This window comes from Mus musculus, chromosome 11, assembly GCF_000001635.26.
Source record: "Mus musculus strain C57BL/6J chromosome 11, GRCm38.p6 C57BL/6J".
Classification (NCBI taxonomy): domain Eukaryota; kingdom Metazoa; phylum Chordata; class Mammalia; order Rodentia; family Muridae; genus Mus; species Mus musculus.
The window spans coordinates 62,879,374-62,900,244 of record NC_000077.6 but is presented as its reverse complement, the minus strand read 5'-3'; the positions used below and the strand labels follow the sequence as shown (position 1 = coordinate 62,900,244).

General features: G+C 45.3%; 1 protein-coding gene across 3 annotated transcripts; it reads right to left on the bottom strand.

The window, feature by feature from the left end:
- Positions 1–5,058: 5,058 nt before the first annotated feature.
- Positions 5,059–20,790, bottom strand: Tvp23b (trans-golgi network vesicle protein 23B). Of its 3 annotated transcripts, none has more exons than NM_001356521.1 (7): positions 20,529–20,790; positions 18,226–18,308; positions 16,474–16,618; positions 15,080–15,169; positions 13,925–14,056; positions 8,175–8,303; positions 5,059–6,123 (listed from the first exon to the last, which is right to left on the bottom strand). In NM_001356521.1, the coding sequence occupies exons 3-7, from the start codon at positions 16,519–16,521 to the stop codon at positions 6,097–6,099; spliced, it is 426 nt and encodes a 141-aa protein (NP_001343450.1). In that variant the 5' UTR covers positions 16,522–16,618; positions 18,226–18,308; positions 20,529–20,790; the 3' UTR covers positions 5,059–6,096. The 3 variants fall into 3 exon arrangements, with proteins under 3 accessions (NP_001343450.1, NP_080486.1, NP_001343449.1); NM_026210.5 differs by having other exon boundaries at positions 20,650–20,790; NM_001356520.1 differs by lacking the exon at positions 13,925–14,056 and having other exon boundaries at positions 20,650–20,790.
- Positions 20,791–20,871: the final 81 nt, after the last annotated feature.

Genomic DNA, 20,871 nt, shown 5'->3' with positions numbered 1-20,871 from the left:
ACAATTTGCAAAACACATGAAACTGAAGAAGAACGAAGACCAAAGTGTGGACACTTTGCCCCTTCTTAGAATTGGAAACAATCACCCATGGAAGGAGTTACAGAGACAAAGTTTGGAGCTGAGACAAAAGGATGGACCATCTAGAGACTGCCATATCCAGGGATCCATCCCATAATTAGCCTCCAAACGATGACTCCATTGCATACACTAGCAAGCGTTTGCTGAAAGGACCCTGATATAGCTGTCTCTTGTGAGACTAGGCCGGGGCCTAGCAAACACATAAGTGGATGCTCACAGTCAGCTGTTGGATGGATCACAGGGCCCCCAATGGAGGGGCTAGAGAAAGTAACCAAGGAGCTAAAGAGATCTGCAACCCTGTAGGTGCAACAACATTATGAACTAACCAGTACCCCGGAGCTCTTGACTCTAGCTGCATATGTATCAAAAGATGGCCTAGTAAGCCATCACTGGAGAGGCCCATTGGACACGCAAACTTTATATGCCCCAGTACAGGGCCAAAAAGTGGGAATGGGTGGGTAGGGGAGTGGGGGGAGGGTATGGGGGACTTTTGGGATAGCATTGGAAATGTAATTGAGGAAAATACGTAATAAATATATATATATATATATAAAATAAAAAATAAATGAAAAACAAAACAGAACAGTAATGACCTCAAATAATAAATCAGCTTATGATTTAACTGAAAAAAAAAAGTTTAAAAAAAATTAAGAATCTGCAGCTCTTGAACGATTAGCCTGATGGAGCATCAAATGGCTGCTGACATCTTAGGAAACCTTTTAGCTCCAAAGCAAGGGAGCAGGACAGTGTAAAATAAAACTCGAGGGAAACAATCCTTCAAAACTGTCAAGAAAAAAAAAAAGATTTATTTATTATATGTAAATACACTGTCGCTGTCTTCAGACACACCAGAAGAAGGCATCCGATCTCACTTACAGATGGTTGTGAGCCACCATGTGGTTACTGGGATTTGAACTCAGGACGTCCAGAAAAGCAGTCCGTGCTCTTAACTGCTGAGCCATCTCTCCAACCCTCCCCTAAACTTTAAAAAAAAAAAAAATCAAGTCAGAGCACCTCCTGCCAGTGGGTCACACCAAGCCACACTTACCTCTGACCATCTGCGAAATCAGGGGAGAGTTAAGTGATGCCCCAGTCAGCTGACAATCCTCATTCCTGTTTCGTCAGCGTTTTCCTCCTGCCAAGTGCTTGTGTTCAAAGCAGAGCCTGCCGGACCTGTGCCCATCCTGAGGGTTGCCCACTTCATAACTTACTTGCGTGTTTTGCGCACTTTTTACCATCCCTAACTTGTTTTAAGCAAACTAGAGACAAAGGTCCACCTCCTTTCCCATAACTGACTGCTTCACTCCATTCGGAGCCTCTGTGCTTTGTCCTGGCTTAGAATTAGAACCTAAGGTGAGCCTGGATTTCCTGAGCTCTGGCCTTTAGCCACCTAAGGAATGGTTTCCCATTCTGCTTACATGACCACCAACAGTGATCACTATAGGCTTTGGACTACTCTGAACATTTTACAGAGATCCTCTTGTTTAGTCTTCAGGAACTATTCCCCTGTGGCACAAAAACACGAATGGCTCAACCTCCTGCCTCACCGTAAGCACTCTGATGATTTGCAGACTCTCAGCCAGGTGGAAACGTGGATCCAGTGTTCATGATTGCCTTTTGTTTAATACGACAGCTCCTGCTTACTAACGAGGGAACAACTCACGGGACGTGAAGAAAGCACTGGGTTAGTCACCGGCCAGGGTGACACCAAGGCAGACGCCAACTCTCCGTGCTCCATCGAGATGTACGTGGTACTCAGTGACTGCCCCAGCTTAGTACTGTCAGCAGGGACATCCCCTTTTGTTTCTAACTTTAATCGTAGTCCTCCCTCTTGCCTTACCAGGCTAGCTAAAGACTATTGACTCTATTGATCCATTCAGCTGGGTTTGATGATTTCCATAGGTCTTGGTGTTCTATGGTCTTTTTTTTAAAGTCTCAGGTGACTATCAGAGTCTTCAGGATAAACTCTGGTTTCTCTCCCAAGAAACCCAGGAAGCTGAAAACTGGTGGAGAGGGCTGACATGGTTCCTGAACCTCCAAGCAAGCTTTCACAGGAGCTAACCTGCTTTATTAGTGCCACCAGGCTTTGACACAGGGGGAGTCTCACTACGTGTGAAGGTCTAGAGATTATTACACTATCCCAAAGTGAGCTGGGCTGTATATGACCTGCGAGTATATTTAATTTGGTTCCATATGTATTTTCCTCCCTTTTAAATTGAATTTACATTTCATATAAGTCAGAATTCTCCATTTCTTTTGAGAACCTGGAAGTCCTAGTGGCATGGTCCCACATCTGTGACGACAGGCTAGAGGTGCAAAGCGTCTTATCAACTCAGACGGGACAGGGACCTGGTGGGCCTCACCCATCAAAGTCTTTATGGCCCCACCTGAACCTTGCAGTAAGGGACAAGGAATCCAACTTCTTTGGAATAGGAGATGGCATCAAACAATGAAAAGCTGCTGAACTGAGACTTCTTAGAAAATGTTTTCTAGGGCCAGTGAGTCGGCTCAGTGGATAAAGGTGCCATGCCCGATGGTCCGAGGCTGATCCACAGTATCCACAGGGCAGAAGGGGAGAACCAGTTCCTGCAAGTTGTCCTATGACCTCCACACAAATACAATAAATACTAACTGTGCTCTATTGGCTGTGCAATTGTGCTGGCTAAGTGGGCTGTTCTCCCATGCAGTGTCTGCTGGGCTATAGTAACCAATTAACCAAAAAGCCAATGGATTCGATCGAATCCAAAACACAGGTTTTTGGGTTATGTTTTTTTGTTCTCCTTTCTAACAGTCTGGCCCACTGAACCAGGCAGAGGGACTCTGCTGTCCCAGTCTCTACAGCTGCCTGAGGCCCCACCACCTTGAGCACTACAAGATGCTAGGATAAGGAACAAAAGACTGGAGAATCAGTTCCGGTAGCCAGCCCTTTCACCCCAATCTCATTAGCCACAAAGACAAGACCTCAATGAATCAAGGGGCCTGGGAAACAACAAATGGAGTCCCTGGTAGGCAGAGTGTCTCTACCACAAGTAACCTTTGGTGATCATTTTGCTTTGCTTAGCTTAGCTTTGGTTGACAGTCCTTTCCTTCCTCCCTCTTGAGGTTATAGGGGACCATCACTAAACACTGAGTGGACACACGGTTAAAATGCAGAGCCCACACTGTGATGGAGTCAGTGTGCCTTCACGCCTATCACACCTCTGTTCACTTCACACGAGTCAAGGAGCGGAGCAGACACCAGGGGCTGCAGTGGCATCCACTCCAGCCATCGGATGCAGGCTGATGGGGACGGTACGAAGAAACCAAGAAACCACCTCTCTCAGACCCGTTCTCCACTGTGATTCAGTGAGTAAGCACCGCAGCTTGTTTGCATGTGGTGTAGGGAAGCCAAGAAACGCACTGGCTCACCGCACTGAACTCTTGAGAAAATCACCCTTAGTTTGCCACTGGGCCTTTCTAAGGAGGGAGTAAACCTGCTTCCATCTCCTCAGGGAAGGAATCCTCAAAACATCAGAAAGATGAAAATGAGGAGGAGATGAGGGTGTCTGAGCCATTTCCTAGAAGTGTAGCCACTGGCCAGAACCTGGCCACATGGCCACACCAAGTCCCACTGATGAAATCTAGGAATCCGTTGCCATGTTCCAGCAGGGAAGGAAAAAAACTCAGAGGGGGAAACTAAATACTGTGTGTTGGGGAGGGGGGCATCTCTGGTAACTAACTGAGGCTTGGGACAGGAGTCTGATGGGGAAAGCAAGACCATGGGGAGTCTATGGGGGTGACTCTAGCTGAGACTCCTATCAGTGGGGGATAGAGAGACTAAAGTGGCCACCTGCTGTAGCCAGGCAAGACTTCCAGGAGGGTGGGGGCATCAATCCACCCACAAAACCTTCAACCTAACATTTGTCTTGCCTACAAGATATGCAGGGATAAAGATGAAGTAGAGACTGAGGGAACACCCAACTAATGACTGCCCAACTGGCGACCCATTTCATGCAAGAGAGCCAACCCAACACTACTAATGATACTCTGCTACGCTTGCAGACAGGAACCTAGTGTAACTGTCTCCTGATGAGGCTTCATCCAGCAGATGGAGGCAGATACAGAGACCCTCAGCCAAACATCAGGAGGAGTCCAGGGAGTCTTGTGGAAGTTGGGGATAGAAGTGAGCAAGGAGGAGGGGTCAAGGACACCATGAGAAAACCCACAGCATCAACTAACCTGGGGCCATGGGGCTCACAGAGCCTGGGCCACCAACCAGGGAGCATACAGGAGCTGGACCTGGACCCTACACATTTGTAGCAAATGAGCAGCTTGGTCTTCATGTGGGTCCCCTAACAAGTGGAGTGGGAGCTGTCTCTGTTCCTTTCCATTGGATCCCTTCCCCTTACCTGGACTGCCTCGTTGGGCCTCAGTGGGAGAGGATGTACCTAAGTCCTGCTGGGACTACATGTCCTAGGGTGGTACCCAAGAGGGGTTCCCCTTCTCTGAAGAGAAGGGGGAGGGAGAATGGGAGGAGGGACTTGTAAGGATGGGACTGGAAAGAAAGAAGGAAGGGGGGGGCTGTGATCGAGATATAAAGTTAAAAAAAAAAAAAACAAAAACGAACAAACTTAAGGGGGGCAAGCGCTGGATCCTGCAGAGTCCAAAGGTAAATCCATCCTGGTTTAGAATTTCAGACTCAAAACCATGGTCACTCCCAACTGATGCCAGTTAGCCTCCCAGTCCTCAAAGTTTAAGTCTTTCTGATCAAATAAAAAACGGTCTTTAGTAAGTACGGCCATCCTCGTCAGGTGGAGCGGTGGATGGAGGTGAGTCCGATGGCATACAAGAACTTAGCAAACCCATCCAAAGGAAGACAATGACTTTGGAGTGTGATTTTCTTCCCCAGCCTCATCCTGCTTTAGATTCCACAGATGCTCCTGAGGTTGTGTCCCCTCAAAGGTATCACAGTGCCATGACTAAATGGGACCACACATCTAATGCTTTGTAAACAGCAGTTTTATATAAATATAAAGCTATACACCTGCCAAGCTACACTCTAATAAAGATACTTAATAAACAAGACATTTAAAATGTGCCAACAATGGACAAGTGTATTCATGACATAATATAAAGATTCCAACAAAATTTACAATACTACAAAAGAATCCAGCTGCCTACAATAGTTTACATTTGGTTTAGTCTATAGTATATTGCTTTGTCTTAGGAAATAACCTTAATACAAATATGTGATTTACAATATCCCCATTATAAAAGAAAAAATAAATTCATACAATGTTTTATAGGCATTTACTATGCCAAGTACTTAAGTAATTACTCTCATTATTTCATAAGAATGATATTCTTATTAAAAGGTAGTATTTCATTAACTTAACGAAAAGACCACTAAGAGATTTTAGATAGTTCCAGAGAGATCTATGGTCACAAAGAAACACAGCAACAGCAGCCCCTGTATATCCACCACAACTACAAAGGTCCCACTTATGCCAAATGGACCTTGAGTGAATGACTCATTACCAACTAAAACCAAAATTTTAGAAATCAGTTAACATTAGTGCCCAAATTTAGCTTTTACTTGCTTATACAAGTCTAAGATAAGGAACTTTACCATACAGAACACATTAAAATTAATAACTGTTTCTAACTCATACATAAACCAACATGTTCACCCTTACCACTGAATCAAAACTTACCCCAAAAACCATGTACAGGAATGCTATGCAAACACAGAATTTGAGACAGACTGAACACCCATTCCTACAGTCTATGGGTCAGGATGCGAAGGTCCACTCACACGTGCAAAGGACTTGCTGCTGCTACAGGACCATCTATCCAGACAGACACCCAAGGCACACCTGACACTGTTTCCAGACACACAGACTTCCTGGCCCCATGGGGTTTCCTTCTTTTAAATAAGCTTCTAAGTAACAAACACACCCCACTCTGCAACAGACTGAGCTCTAAACACTAAGAATCGTGTCCATTGCTCCCAGAGTCCATGACAGTCTTCATCTTTACTCACGAAGTCTGACCATCTCCAGTGTTCTGCAATAGAGAAAAAAACTACCTCTTAATATCAACATTATTTCACTTCACATACCATGGAGCTCACAGTACCAGACCAAGGAAAACTGCATCTATCACCGTGCCAGCTCCTTCATGACATTATTTTCAATACCTTATTATAATAATTTTTATGCTTAAAAAGTAGACACAATGTAAAAGAAAACCTGTGGATTCCATCACCCACTCAGATATCCAGCTTGTCATATTAAAGTGTTGACAGATTCCATGAGATAAAACAGTAATATTTTACCAAGGTTCAATAGCCAAAGTCCCTCCCAACTAAAAACACTACAGTCAGATGTGCTGACACACACCTCGAATCCTAGCTAGCAGGTGGATCTCCTAGGCCAGCCCGGTTGGTCTGCATAGCAAGGTCCAGGCCATCCAAGGGTACACAATGTCTCAAAAAAACCACACCGAACAAACAAAAAGAAAATCCCAAAATACTAAAGCATACACAACAAGTGGACCAGAGCATGATTAGCCATGTAAAAACCAACAGTGGAAATCATGGCTCTCTAAGATGGTTCAGCAGGTAAAGGTGCCTTGTACAACACCACACTGGATGGTCTAAGCTTGATCTCCATGACCCGAGTGGGAAGGAGAGAACTGAAGTTGTCCTCTGACCTCCACATGCATGCTCTTGTACACACACATGCCTACACACAAACCCCCTATATATATATGTGTGTGTGTGTCTATGTATACACACACACACACACACACGGACATATATGTATATATACACATAAACACACATACATACACACTAATAAACAAGTGTAATTTTTAAAAACTATTAGTTCTCCCTACTCCTTATCGTCTATAACAAGAACTGCGAGGTAGAATGAGGACTAACTCTCTGAGCACAGGTGGCCATCAGGCTCCGCCCTCCTGAGCAAGGCACCTCTCAGGGACTCTGTAACTCAGTGTAATGCTCAGACATCAATGCATTAGAAATGCTAACCATGACACCATGCCCATATCTGCTGAATAAGAAGCCTCCTGGGTGTGTTCTGAGATCCACTGTCCTTCCTAACATTGATACTACACTAAACCATGTCATTGAGGATATTTATGTGAAAACCTAGAGGGTTTTCCCAAGACATTTATCCAAATTTGTAAGCATAACTACTTCATTATCCCATGGAAAACCTTAATTTCAACCATCATATTAGAGAACCAGAAAATAAATAAGCTTTGTGGGGGCTGGAAAGGTGACTCAATGGCTTAAAACTCTGGCTGCTCTTACAGAGGACCAGGTTCAATTCCTACCACCCACATGGTTGCTCACAACCATCCATAGAGCTAGTCTCACAGGAGTCTTCTGGACACCCCCACCTAGCTTCTGTGGACACCATGCACAGATGTAGTACACAGACATGCTAGGCAGAACACTCACACACACCCAAAATAAAATATGAATGAATGAACGAATAAACAAACAAACAAATCTTGTGTTCTGGGGGGGGATTACTTTAAAGCAACACTAATGATAAGTGTTTTTAATTTATTTGTGCTTATAAAGCCTAAAAACATGCAATATACATTCTTCCAGACCTTTCATTTAAAACAGCCATCATTAATGAAACCTGAGATAATCATAATTTTAAGAACTAATGATACATTTCTGGAATGTCCTAAAAGCCTCCAAAGAACAAGTAAAATAGCTCTGTCATTAACTCATGACAAAATAATTGTGAAACTTAAAGAGCTACAAAGCATTTGGTGGGCTGGGGAGACAGCTCAGCAGTTAAAGAGTACTGGTCGCTCTTCCAGAGGACAGCGTCTGATTCCTAGCACCCACACAGCAGCTCACAGCTGTCTGCAATGCCAGTCCAGGGCATCCAATCAATGCTGTCTTCTAGCCTCTGCGGGCACTGAGCACATGTGGTTTACAGACATAGAGGCAAAACACCCATACGTTAAGAACAATTAAAGTGATTGAAAACAACCATTTGAAAAGAAGCAAATCTCCAAGAGTCAGACACGATTCGATCAGTCACAGACCACACCCAGAGAACACCTACTTGTCTTAGAAACTGCTTTCCAAGATACGACGTAGCCATGCTGGTTAAGTTCTTCTTGCTGCCCACTTTACACCGGATATAACCATATAGGTTGGCACCTTGCAGCACCACACCCATGATCACCACAGCCTAGGAGAGAGGAATCATGCAACAGTTACTAGCTCCAAACCGACTTTTCTCTACACTGATAAATGAGACCGGGTTGACTGTGGTGATAAAACAAGGTGCTGCGTGTCAGAGGTCAAACCAATGAGGCTCCTCGGCCTGCAGAAGACACCTCACTGAGGCTGCTCCGTACAAGGCGCTGGCCTTCACTGGGAATCGCCATTTTCATCCACACTTGCAGCTATGTTCCTGTTGCCACGATAAAACACGATAAAACACAACGGCCAAGACAACAGAGAGAAGGAAGCATTTATTTTGGCTGATGGTTCCAGAGGGATGGAGTTGGTGATGGCGAGGCAGGAGCTCAGGCAGGCATGGCGGCTATAGCACATGCTGAGGGCTCCCACCCCAAACCACAAGCCCAAAGCAGAGAGCAAACCAGGGGTAGGTTGGGGCCTTAAACTCCCCAGGCCTGTACCCACTAATGCTGGCACACAACTCTGAAGCCTTGCCAAACAGCACCACCAACTGGCAACCATGTGTTCTTAATCCCGAAACTGTAGGGAGCAACCACTACACTATCCAGAGTCAGCCGCATCTTCCCTTCATGCTGAGCACACTGGGCAGGTCACGGAGATCTGCAGGGCACGGACAGAGCACAGATCAGCTGCTTCATGGGAAGGGGGCAGGCTGCTCTCCCACAGCAGGAGGAATGTACTGTGCAAAGCTGCTTGGCCCTGGGGCCACCCCAGACACCTAAACCTGAGAGGAGACATGCTTACTCTTAAACATGATTTTAAAAGAATTAACTGACAAGCTGACATCCTACAATTAAATACTCTACAAAAATCATCAAACAACTTCTGTCAACAACACTACAGTTTAAATCCCATGGGCCAAAATCAAGGTCTGTTACTCAATTCTATTGTTTCTCAATTCCCATTTTTTAGTTCAAAGCAGCCACAGGCAACATGCAAACAGAGCAAGCTGTGCTTCAACAGCCGTGTGCAAGAACAGATGTGCGCTGGACCGCCCTCAAATCCACAGCGCCCTTGCCCCTGCTCTAAGTCCTTCTACTAGCAACAAGTACATGCAGGAACCACCTCTGTGAAAAACAAAACAGCTAGACAGGATCTAAGAAGATAACATGTAAGGAAACATGGATGTACAAACCTAAAAATAATCAGCCAAGTTGGGAAACACTGGAAAATGGCCTGACTAGCTCATATATTTTAAGGGTAATCTGAAAGAACTTTATTAAAATGAAAACCAAAAAGAAGCAGAGCTTATACTCTGTTCTAATTTTACATCTCATGGAAACACATAGGAGATTAAAGACAATTACCAGATGCCTAGGTAAATGTAAAACCTCATGTCTACTTCGGTAGCCTCCCAAGTGCACACTGGGTTGCTCTTGGGCATTATGTGCCCATGCCATGGGGCAAATCCACTTGCAGATGGAGCACGGATCCTGCCGAACCACGAGATAAAATGAAGATAAACCTTAAAATGGATTTCTAAGCTGAAGATGGAGAGTGAAGTCACACATCATAATCTCCCTCTCCTTGAAAGGCAACTAGTAGGCTTTTAAAATGATTATAATTCTACTTGTGTATGTGTGCGTACATGCGTGTGTACACATGTATGTAAAGGCTCACGTTAACTGGGTATTCTCCTATTCATTCTCCACCTGATTCCAAACTGAGCCTCTCACTGAATCAGAATTTGCCAAGTTGTCTAAACTGGCTGGGCAAAAAGCCTGAGGGATCGTTCCTCTCGCCTGTGCCTCCCCAGTACTGAGACTACAGAGGCACACTGCTGCACCAGCCTTTACTGGGGAAGCTCAGGATTAAATTCAAGTCCTCATGCTTGAGCAGCAAGCACTTTACCCTGAGCTGTCATCCCGGCCCCACTAGTAGATTTTTAGGAAAATAAGCCAGTGTAGTGGTTTGAATATGCTCAGCCCAGGGAGTGATACTATTAGGAGGTGTGGCCTTGTTGGGGTAAGAGTAGCCTTGTTGGAGGATGTGTGTTACTTTGGAGTGAGCTTGGAGACCCTCCTCCTAGCTTCCTGGAAGACAGTAGTCTTCTCCTGGCTGCCTTTGGATCAAGATGTAGAACTCCTCAGCTCCTCCAGCACCATGTCTGCCTGCACACTGCCATGCTTCCCACCATGATGATAATGGACTGAAAGTCTAAACCTGTGAGCCAGCCTCAACTAAATGTTGTCCTTTATTAAAATAGAGTTGCCTTGGTTGTGTTATCTCTTCACAGCAATAAAACCCTAACTAAGATAAACACAGAGAAGAGCTGCTGCTTAGAGAAAGGGCCAGTCTGGTGCCACTCTGCAAGAAGCTCCAAGAGAAACTAATGACTATCACCTCACAACTCAAAGAGAAGCACAAAGTCAAAGGACATGCACAGCTGTAAGAGAAAACAATGCAGAAATGCAAGACAGGACTAAGGCTCCTCGAGCTGCAGCCATGGCAGAATCAGAGGCTCAGGCAAGTGTCCACAGCCAACCGGAAGACAGAAATGGCACTCCCTAGGAGAAGGTAAGCCCCACACAAGCTAGCCAAGGCAGCAGGGCCTGGCTGCACTCTTCCTCACACTTATGTGCAGACCCCTGATCACGGCATTACCATTCAGTTAACAGTAGTGACCATGAACCTAAGTAAGCGCATGGAAAACATCAAGAATCCCCCTACAGGGCAGCAGCATAGGCAAGATGGTCACAGAAGAGCTGCCACTGTGAGTATCAGCAAAATGGACAGAGAAAACGAAAAGCCACTCCACAAAACCCCAGCAGCAGACAGCAAAGCAGCACACTGCCAAAGGCAAGGCAGAATCCATGCTGGAAGGGCCGAGGTTTTGGGCCTACAGAAGCTGAAGGTGAGAGCCAAGGCATGTGAAGGTAAGCTAAGAGCAAGAGAGCGAGAGATAAGGCTGACCTGAATACAGGAGGCACAGCAGCCTCAGTCCCTGCAGGCTGCACCTCCCAGGCTCCTGACGTCATCATGACATCCCAACTCTACTTTTTAGTGCCTGTCAATCATTCCTCTAGAACAGGGGCTCTGCAGGACAGTTACCTTGCTCATCTAGTGGTTATGTCCCACTCCCAAAGCAGCTGACAGATGGAGAACTCTTAAAACCTTTGCTGACCAAATAAATAGAAAAAAATGAAAGAGCATGGAAAGCGCATAGAAATGACGACAGACAGACAAGCAGTACTCAGTCAGATAAGCAAAAAACACAGAAAAAGAATGAAAGGCTTAACTGATGCCAGTTTTCCTGCTAAAGCAAAACATGAGTTTGCACAGTGAATGGGCACAGGGTACCAGAATGGTTGGTACACAATAAATGCAGACATATCCTGTCTGTGGCACTTTTACCATTGGGAGAGAGAGAGAGAGAAAGAGGAGGAGAAAGAGAGGGGAGGGAGAGAAAGGGAAGGAGGAGGAGGGAGGACATGAGGGAGAGAAAGATCACCAAAGAGAAACAAAATGACTCATTGAATATTCACACAGACGTTTAGGTTTAACTCTACAACACACTGGAGTACCTAAGCAAGCGATCCTTCAAGAGTAGGCAGAGACATACGCCTCGGCATAAAGAGCTGAGGGAGGATAAACCTACAGGTTATGTTTGAAAATCTCTCCCACAGTAGAATGTAGCCAACCAAGCAACACAAGAAGCTGCAATAAAAGGACTTGTGGATCGATGCATGTAAAAGCAGATCCAGTCAGGAAAGCCCTGGCCACACAGTGTCACACTCCTGTAATCCGTGCTTTGAGGCAGAGCCTGGGGCTCACTGGTAAAAAAACAAAGCAGCCACCTGAGGTTGTGTGCAGCAGAATTTTCCCTGATCAATCAATTTAAACAACAAATCAATACAACAAGAAGCCTGTGATTGAACAGGGAAAAGGGAGGCAGAGCTAAGAATTTTGAGAGACTGAGACAAAGGAGGGAAGGAAGGAACATGGAGGAAGAACAGGACAATCCAGATTCCGGTGGCTTTAAATAGCCACAGGTAGCTATGAATATCATATAAAAGATGGATAATTACAGGACAATTTGTCTTTTATCTAGGTGGGCAGTTTATATCATTATCCATTGGCTCTGAGTAAACTGTGTGGACGTTTTGTGGAGTGAGAATTTACTGATATCAATCTGACTGATAAATTACAAGACTCTACAGTTTTGATTTTACCGGGTCACTGGGATTTGAGACTGCTGACCACAAAGGGTGGATGGCCAGGAACATGAGTGGGGCCCGCCTCAAGAGAACCTCGGTCGGTCGATGCTCGGGCTAGCCTAGAGGCAGAGGCGGTGAGAATGCCGGAGCAGTGAATAGCAGGGCGTAGCACGGGATGGTGCCGTTTTTTTTAACTATTTCCCGAAACAGTTGTGCTGTCTTCCACAAAGCACAGGTGCACACACCCATGTGCTGCCTCGACGCAAACACAGGAACACATGCACACTCACGAGCAGATCAAGACCAAAGAATCAGAAAGTACTTTAAAGGGTAATTATTCTCAATCGTAACAAACAACATAGGAACAAACAAAAATGGAAAAAAGACAGGGACAGAAGAGTGTTTCTTTTCATCTACAGCAAGTCTTTAAGTAAGTGGTTCTCAACCTGTGGGTCTCAACCCCTTTAGGGGCTGCATATCAGATACATTATGATTCATAACAGTCCAAAATTCTGGGTATGAAGTAGCAACAAAAATAATTTTAAAGTTGGGGGCCACAACACTATGAGGAAAGGGTCACCGCATTAGGGAGGCAGAGAACCACTACTTTAAGTCAGTAAAAACATTCAAGTTTAGTACTTGGAGTGATAAATAAAAGTGCTATGCCTAAATTAAATTCACAAGACCCACAAGTGAGAAACCATAAATACTGACTCCACTATACTGCAGAAAATCCATAAACACTGAAGATACTGCCTAATTTGCAAAGATTAGATACAAATATATAGAGATGATTACAAATAAAAATGAACAAAACTCCTACATAACAGGAAAATATGAGTGTACACACACAAAACCAAGTTGTCACAGCAAAACAGGGGCCGGACACACTAACGCCTGGGGAGCAGGTATCCACTTATGACTACAGTGCATGAAGCCTGTGCCTGTCAAATGCAGCAAACTCCACTATTACAGAGACTCAGTTTGGCTCAGGTGACAGACTGTAGGCTTCAAACACAGCAGGAATAGTATTTCTGTCTCATATGGTCTTCCATATCCTCCTAAGCCCAGAGAAGAGAACCCAATGTCCACTCCTTGACCCCGGTGAGTGGCAGCAATAGTGACGGGTTCACACAGCGACTTCAACCAGTGAGCTGGACACCCCAAGTGTTGCCGTGAAGCCAGCACCCAGTTGTTCTAAGCTCCTGAGGTCTCAGGTGATCTACTAGCCAAAATAAGTAAGCAGAAGAGGTTACCAACCAGTTTCCTTAAAAAACACGACAACCGCTGACACCAGGGAGGCTGCTGTGTGGCTGCGTCCCAGGGTCAAGGGAAAACAGAGTTGAGGACCGGAACTCAGAACTACAAAAGAAAGCTGCCCATCAGGCTGGGCCTGGCGGATGGGTCAGATGATGACTAACTACAGTTAACCCTGAACGCTGATACTCACCAGCCACTTCACTCGGAAGGAAAAGAGGGCACTAAAGGCAAAGATCACCCACAGGACGGGGCAGGCGATGAGTCCTAGCCAAAAGATTCTTGACTCGGCCTCAGAAATTGTTTTGTTGTCTTGAGGCGTTGACTACAAAAAAAAAAAAAAAAAAAAAAACCAACACAAGCATCATTTCAACCACTGATGTCAGATTTATCAGTAAAAGTCGCTTTTTAAATAGAGAGCACACTGCACTTAAATTCTAAGTTTGATAGAGGCGATCCAAGTCCAAAGTTAGAACCGAATGCACAAATTAGTGGCTCTGCCACTAAACAACCTTAATAAAACGAGTTATCAGACTTTGTTTTGGCTCAGGAACTTTGCAACTCAGGACAGACTAGGAAGACATGGCCGTTCACAGCCATGAAACTCAATTCTTCTTGCACTAGTGCTGTTCATTCGTAAGAAAGGTGAGGTAAGGAAATCAACGCATCCTCTCAGAGACTGCGTGTCCCAGCAACCCAGGAAATGACAAGGAAATGGGTGATTTCCGAGGAGACGGAGGCCAGGAATGGACGCTCACTGAGCACGAGGTTGCTTTCTGAGAAGCAGTACTTGGAAGGTTCTTCTAAGCAGTGGGCAGACATTTACCTGGTAGGATTGCCAAGATTCTTATTCTCTTGTCTCCAAAAAAAAAAATTTCCACAAGGAAGTGAAATGTTCACTGTTAGGAAGCAGGGTGACCCAAAACAAACAGGTTCCCCACAGTTACGAGGGCACCGGCTTAAAGAATAGACCAATCAATCATTCTGACCCTGAAGCCAGCTGCAATCTTCTTCCTGACAAATGGGAAATGACCATGGGGGAAAAGACAGAAAAATATATGGGAGGAAGTGTCTGCTGAACACAGAAACATCCAAGGCGATGCCCAGCAAGGCAACAAAGCTGGGGGCAACCAGGAAGACTCGTCAGCAGGCCGACAGGCAGCCTGCCCTGCTCTCAGGATCCTGGCCTGAGTCCGCCTTGTTTCTAGACAGAAGCAGCAGAAGCATTGTACTTTGGTGGCTACCTGACTTCGTGCTAACAGGGCAAGTGAGATACACAGTGCTTTCGGCCTGGACTCTTCCACCCTTCGGTCCCCAGGAGGAACCTGCACACACTTTATTTATTTACCTTTCTGGACTCAAACACCCAGTGGCTCTTCCCATCCTCATCAATATGATTCCACCAACGCAGGCCGACCATTAGTCTACCTGTGACATTCTGGGAAAGAGTAATATGAACACACATTTTTACATGGTTATTTGAAGCATTATAAATCCTTTCTTAGTGTGCTATTTCACTAATTCAGCTCTCCCCAGAATAACCAGTTAACCCCTACATTCCAAGCCTGACTAAGAACTAAACAAAAATGGCCATGCCGAGAGCAGGGTGCATGCAGCGCATAGGATAAGCAATAAGCATACCCACAGCAGCACTCTTTCTTCTCCCTAGGACAGAATGCTTGTCCTTCCGCCACATCCCTATTTCCTTCTTACGGTCTCCTTCCTTCTTTCTAGTTTTAATTTTAAGATTAAGAAACATCATGACCTAAGCAACTTGGAGAAGAAAGGGTTTATTCTGCTTACACTCCCAGGTTATAGTTCATCATCAAAGGCAGTCAGGGCAGGAACTCAAGCAGGGCAGGAACCTGGCAGCAGGAACTGATACAGAGGCCATGGAGGGGTGCTAACTACTAGCTTGCTCCTCATGGCTTGCTCAGCCTGCTTTCTTAAAGAACCTGGAACTATCTGCCCAGAGAAGGCAACACCCATAATGAGTTGGGTCCTCCCTGATAAATTACTATTTATTTATAATTTACTATCTAAGAAAATGCTCTACAGGCTTGCCTACAGACCAATATTTTGGAGGCATTTTCTCAACTGAGGTTCCCTCCTCTCTGGTAACTCTAGCTTGTGTCAAGTTGGCATAAAATTAGCCAGTACGGGGTCTCATATCATAGCCCTAGCTGACCTAGAACTCACTATGTAGACCATGCTAGTCTGAGTTTATGATCCTTCTGCTCCTGCCTCCCAAGTACTAAGATTACAGGCATACAGCACATGCCCATCCGAGGCCCCAGTTCTTTTCGTCTTACAGAGTACCAAGGTATTTTGTGTTTGAATTGGTCTGATGTTATCTAACCTATGGAGGCAAACTTGCCCTTGGCTGTGAAGACTGATCCCAAGGCCCAAGTTCCTGGAGCTTTTACAAAACAAAAAAGAAAAGGATACTTCTTAAACATTTGCAAACTATATTGGAACTTTACATAGACACTATACCCAGAATATCCATAAATCTCATCAGAATAAAATATGTCGATTCTATGGCTGCTAGTGATATTTGTAGCTTGGCACAGGGCACCACAACTGAGCAGTGTTTATGTGAACGGTGTGCCTGGCACTTCAACACACAGAAGGTCTAAAGTAATGAATGAACTAACATCAATCCACAATGCTGTCCTGTTCCTTTCAATTCGTTATTTGAATTCATATTAAATACAGTTTTAAAATAGAAACAGAACCTACCTTTACTGCCCAAAAGTCGCATGACAGCAGCAAGATAATTGTCACCATGCAGGCGATAAAGCTGCTACTGAGCAGCTCGCAAAGGAGATAGACCACAACCGCACTGACCCGGAAGAACAGATGGAAGAAGGATGCCACGGGGTGCCTAAAAGCAAGGCACAGCAGCTCCGTTACACTTCACTGCAAGAGCCAGCAACCCACAACCATGAGATAAGGGGAGGAGGAAGCCAGCAGCTTACCCTCAAGTGCCCACCACTACACTAGGTTATACCGTTACAAGAAAACATAGTACATGAACTGACTCTGACACCTCATTGAGTATAAACTATCAAAGCACCTAGCCAGACCTTACCAGCTTAGATTATCTAATCATGCCACAAGAGCCCCAAGGTGAGAAATCACTTCAAGCATGAAGACAAAGTCGCCATACAGTTTTGTCTCTTTCTTTTCCTCCCCCTGCCCTTATGACAAATAGGATCTCACTAGGTAGCTCAGGCCACCCTCAACTTCATACTCTTCCCGTCCTTGCCTCCGGGAGTACATGCACACATCATCATACACGTATGTATGGGGTTTTTGTAAATTAAATGCTTTTTAATCTATTCAGTTGTGTGACCATCACCACAATCAATATTACTCCAAAAAGCAAATCTGTCCCCACTGGCAATCATCCCTCTGTTCTTCCCAACCCCCTCGGAGCTAAGCAACCAATCATCTCCTGCCTCTACCAATTCACCCATTATGGACACTCCATGAAAGTAAAATCATGCAATATTTTGTCTCCTGTGGCCAACACCTTCACTTAGCACAGTGTTTTCAAGATTCAAGTAGAATTTTGACTTAAGTTAATTTCTTTACAGGAAATACATTTACATGTACATTTAATTTTGTGCTACTTATACAAGATATAATTCTGAAATTTACAAAAGAAATCAAAATGTATCTATAGAAATTATAAGCTCCTTATTTTTGTAGTTTTTGTTTGTTTCTTGTTTTTTTGTTTTTTAAGCTGAGAACTGAACCCAGAGCCTTGAGCTCTACCACTGAGCTAAAGAAATAGCGCATCTTCAGGAAGCATGGACTTTAAAACATATCAGTGCTCAAATAACGGATTTACAGGTTTGCTAATCTGAAAGCTCAGTGTTGAACAAAATCTGCATGCCAACTACTAATCTCAAGTTACCCCTCCCTCATCCTATGTCAAACCAACAGGCATGCCTAGCCTACTCTGCCTTGTTTTGAACCTCAGGGCCTCCCTCCCCCCTAGACAGCAGTACTGGTGTTCGAGGTGTGGGAGACCCTAAGAGGTGGTCCTATCTAGGAGGAGTGGGTCACCAAAGGCAGGTTATGGTTCTTTCTGTTTCTAGACTGCCACGACGCCCTCTGACACAATGTCCTGCATCACCAAGGGCCCAGAAGCAGAGCCAAACTGCAAGCAACCATGCACTGAGACTTCCCAAAACACCTTACACCTTCCTCCCTCTCTTTCTGATTTTGTCAGATGTTTTCTCATATCAAAAAGTGGGACAGGGAGCTGGGTGTGGTAGCACACACCTTTAATCCCAGCACTAAGGAGGCAGAGACAGGCGATTTCTTTGAATTCTGGCTCAGCCAAGTCTACATAGTGGAACTGTGTCAAAACAAAACAAAACAAAAACAAAAAAATAAATAAAATGTCAACACAAATCCCATCAGCTAGCGCCAACATTTGGACAGAATAGACAGTAACATAACTCCAACTCAACCTGGTACCTGATTTTGGATTTTCTTGGTCTATTGGTTGTCTCCTCTTCTGCATCAAACAGTGAGACATCTTCAGTGTCATCATTACTGTCCTGTGAGGAAAGTAAATATCTATGATAAAAAAGAAATCCAGTGCTTGTGTGCCTACTACATACAAACCTACACAATCCTCAAAACGGAAGGTGAAGTCACAAGGCACAAGTACTAGGGATTCACAGCGTAGGAAAAAAAGGCACCTACAGAGATCTTCTACCCCAACTCCAGTCATCTGAAGAAAGCCCCCTGTGAGAATCTAATAACCAGTTAACACCAGCCTGAGCCCTGAAAGAGGAACAGATGGTGCCCCCCAATACCAACATCTACTATCAGCTACTCTCTCCCGAGTCACAGAGAAAACTGAAGCTACTGGGGATACACTTAAATGGCTTTTGGCTCCTTCACAATGCTTTCTCTTCTTATCGGAGGCTGAATAACCACTATCGTGACTCTAGGACTTGCTCCATCATTTTCTTCCTATTCTTTCAAGTAGCTCTTTCTAATTAATATATAAAACCTCTCACACCAAATCGATGATCCTGGAAGAGGGATAAAGTGCTCCCAGGAGGATCCCAACGCCTGAAGAATGCTACTGCTAAGATGACTCCTAAAAGACTGCTGGGTTTCTAACACCCTTCTGTGAACTCCTAAGAACAGGTTGGGGTGTAAGTAATGGAAAAAGGCAAGAACAACGGATACAGAGCGGCAGGGAATGGAGAACTTCCAACTAGAATGGATGAGACCGAATTCCAAGTATGCACACGGGTTTTAAGGACAATGAATGGAGAGACATCCAAGATGTTATATGGAGAGTTTTTACTTTTTTAAGATTATAGAGTACACTTGTGGCCCCTTCTGCCTGTAATGCCAGCACTTGAAAGACTGAGTCAAGACAGTTATAATCAGTTGGAGAAGGGTGAAAAAAAAAGAAGAAATTAAAGCATGGCTTTGAGCTAACACCAACAAGATTTTGTGAGGGGCGGGGAAGGGGAGGGAACAATGGAAGGCTACCAACAGTGCAACTCATGAATGCTTCCCAGTGAACAAAGGTAAACCAGCTGTAACCCAACAGTGGAGTACACAGGATCCACAGAAGAACCTGTGGGTGATTAGCAAAGATGCAGGGAGGGGGTTGGTATGAAAATACCAGGGGGAGGGGCTGCTTCTAGGTAATAAGAAAGAAAATTATCAGACAAAAAACAACAACAACAAAAAAAAAAAACAACCAAAAAACACAAAAACCACAAGGGAACAGATGTTTAAGTCTGCAGAGAAATTTTAATGCACAGGTTGCCTGGGGGAAGGAAGGTAATGACTATAAAAAATGTCAAATGCCCAACAGGTGGAAGGACTTATGGTCACAGACCTAGGAGTAGGAAGAAGCGGATCTAAATGCACCTTCAGAGCTGAGCTGAAACCATCAATGAATTTTTTCTACTCCACATTTCCACAAAGTAGACTTTTCTTATCACAGATTCTAGTTGGCCCATCCTGAGACACTTGGTATGTCACTATGTCTTTATTATTATGATCTGAAAATATGTTGTTCCCCAACCTAACCTCTCCCCATCCCAACCCCCACCCCCAGCCATCCTGCCCTTTGCAGATCCCATCTCCTTGAACATCCCAACCTGACAATGAAACCCGTGTGACACAATCTACATGGGAGTTCACAGTAAAAAAAAAATTTTTTTTGTTTTTTTGTTTTGTTTTTTTGGTTTTTCGAGACAGGGTTCTCTGTATAGCCTGTATATCTCTGTATAGCCCTGGCTGTCCTGGAACTCACTCTGTAGATCAGGCTGGTCTCGAACTCAGAAATCCACCTGCCTCTGCCTCCCGAGTGCTGGGATTAAAGGCGTGCGCCACCACGCCCAGCTTCACAGTAAAATTTTAAAGGAAGAAAATATATTACATGTACTAATCTCTGGCCGAAGGACAATTGGCTACATCGACCTCTACGGGTACAAAGGCGATAACCATCGTGATTATCTGTGTACAGCGTAGTAACACTGGAACCCAAGGCTCTGGCAATCTCTCCCTACAGGATCGCCCTGAACTTGTGTATCAGGGCCCTACAGGCCATTCCCCTCATCCGGGCAGGCTATGGGAAGACGGGTTACCCCCGACCTCACACCCAGAGATCCTGCAGCGAGTGTGCTCCACACCCGCTGACAGGAGGCCTCTGTGCCTCCGGGGTCGCCGGTGCACCCTATCCCTCACAGTCCACAAACCCTCTAGCGACAATTTGCCCGGGGCTGGCCCTCCTACCCACCCACCTGCAGTTCCTACAGCTCAGGCAGTGGGCGGGCACACGGACCCAACAGCCTCGGGCGACTGGGCAAGACCCCCAGCCCCAACTCAAGCACCGGCTACCGGCGCTCGGCCGCCATCCCTCACCTGCGACAACATGACGACCCTGCGCCAACCCGCCCCCCACTTCCGAGAGCCACGACAGCAAAGCTGCCACGCGATCCAGCTCTACAGCCGACGTCACAAGCGCACCAGGAAGCCACTTGGTGGGAGGGCGCAACTCCAGAGACCGGAAGGCGATAGGCGGGTCCATACCTTGGGGCGGGGCTCCATAGTGGGCGGGGCGGAAAGAGCTGGTCCACGCGACGG

What these genes read in the sequence shown, in the direction of transcription:
- Tvp23b (NM_026210.5), bottom strand. An exon ending in CCTTCCGAGTGAAGTGGCTG is followed by an intron (nt 8,304 to 13,924) that starts GTGAGTATCAGC and finishes CCTCTCTCCTAG; the next exon opens with GCTGTGGTGATCATGGGTGT. An exon ending in GAAAGCAGTTTCTAAGACAA is followed by an intron (nt 6,124 to 8,174) that starts GTAGGTGTTCTC and finishes TCTCTATTGCAG; the next exon opens with AACACTGGAGATGGTCAGAC.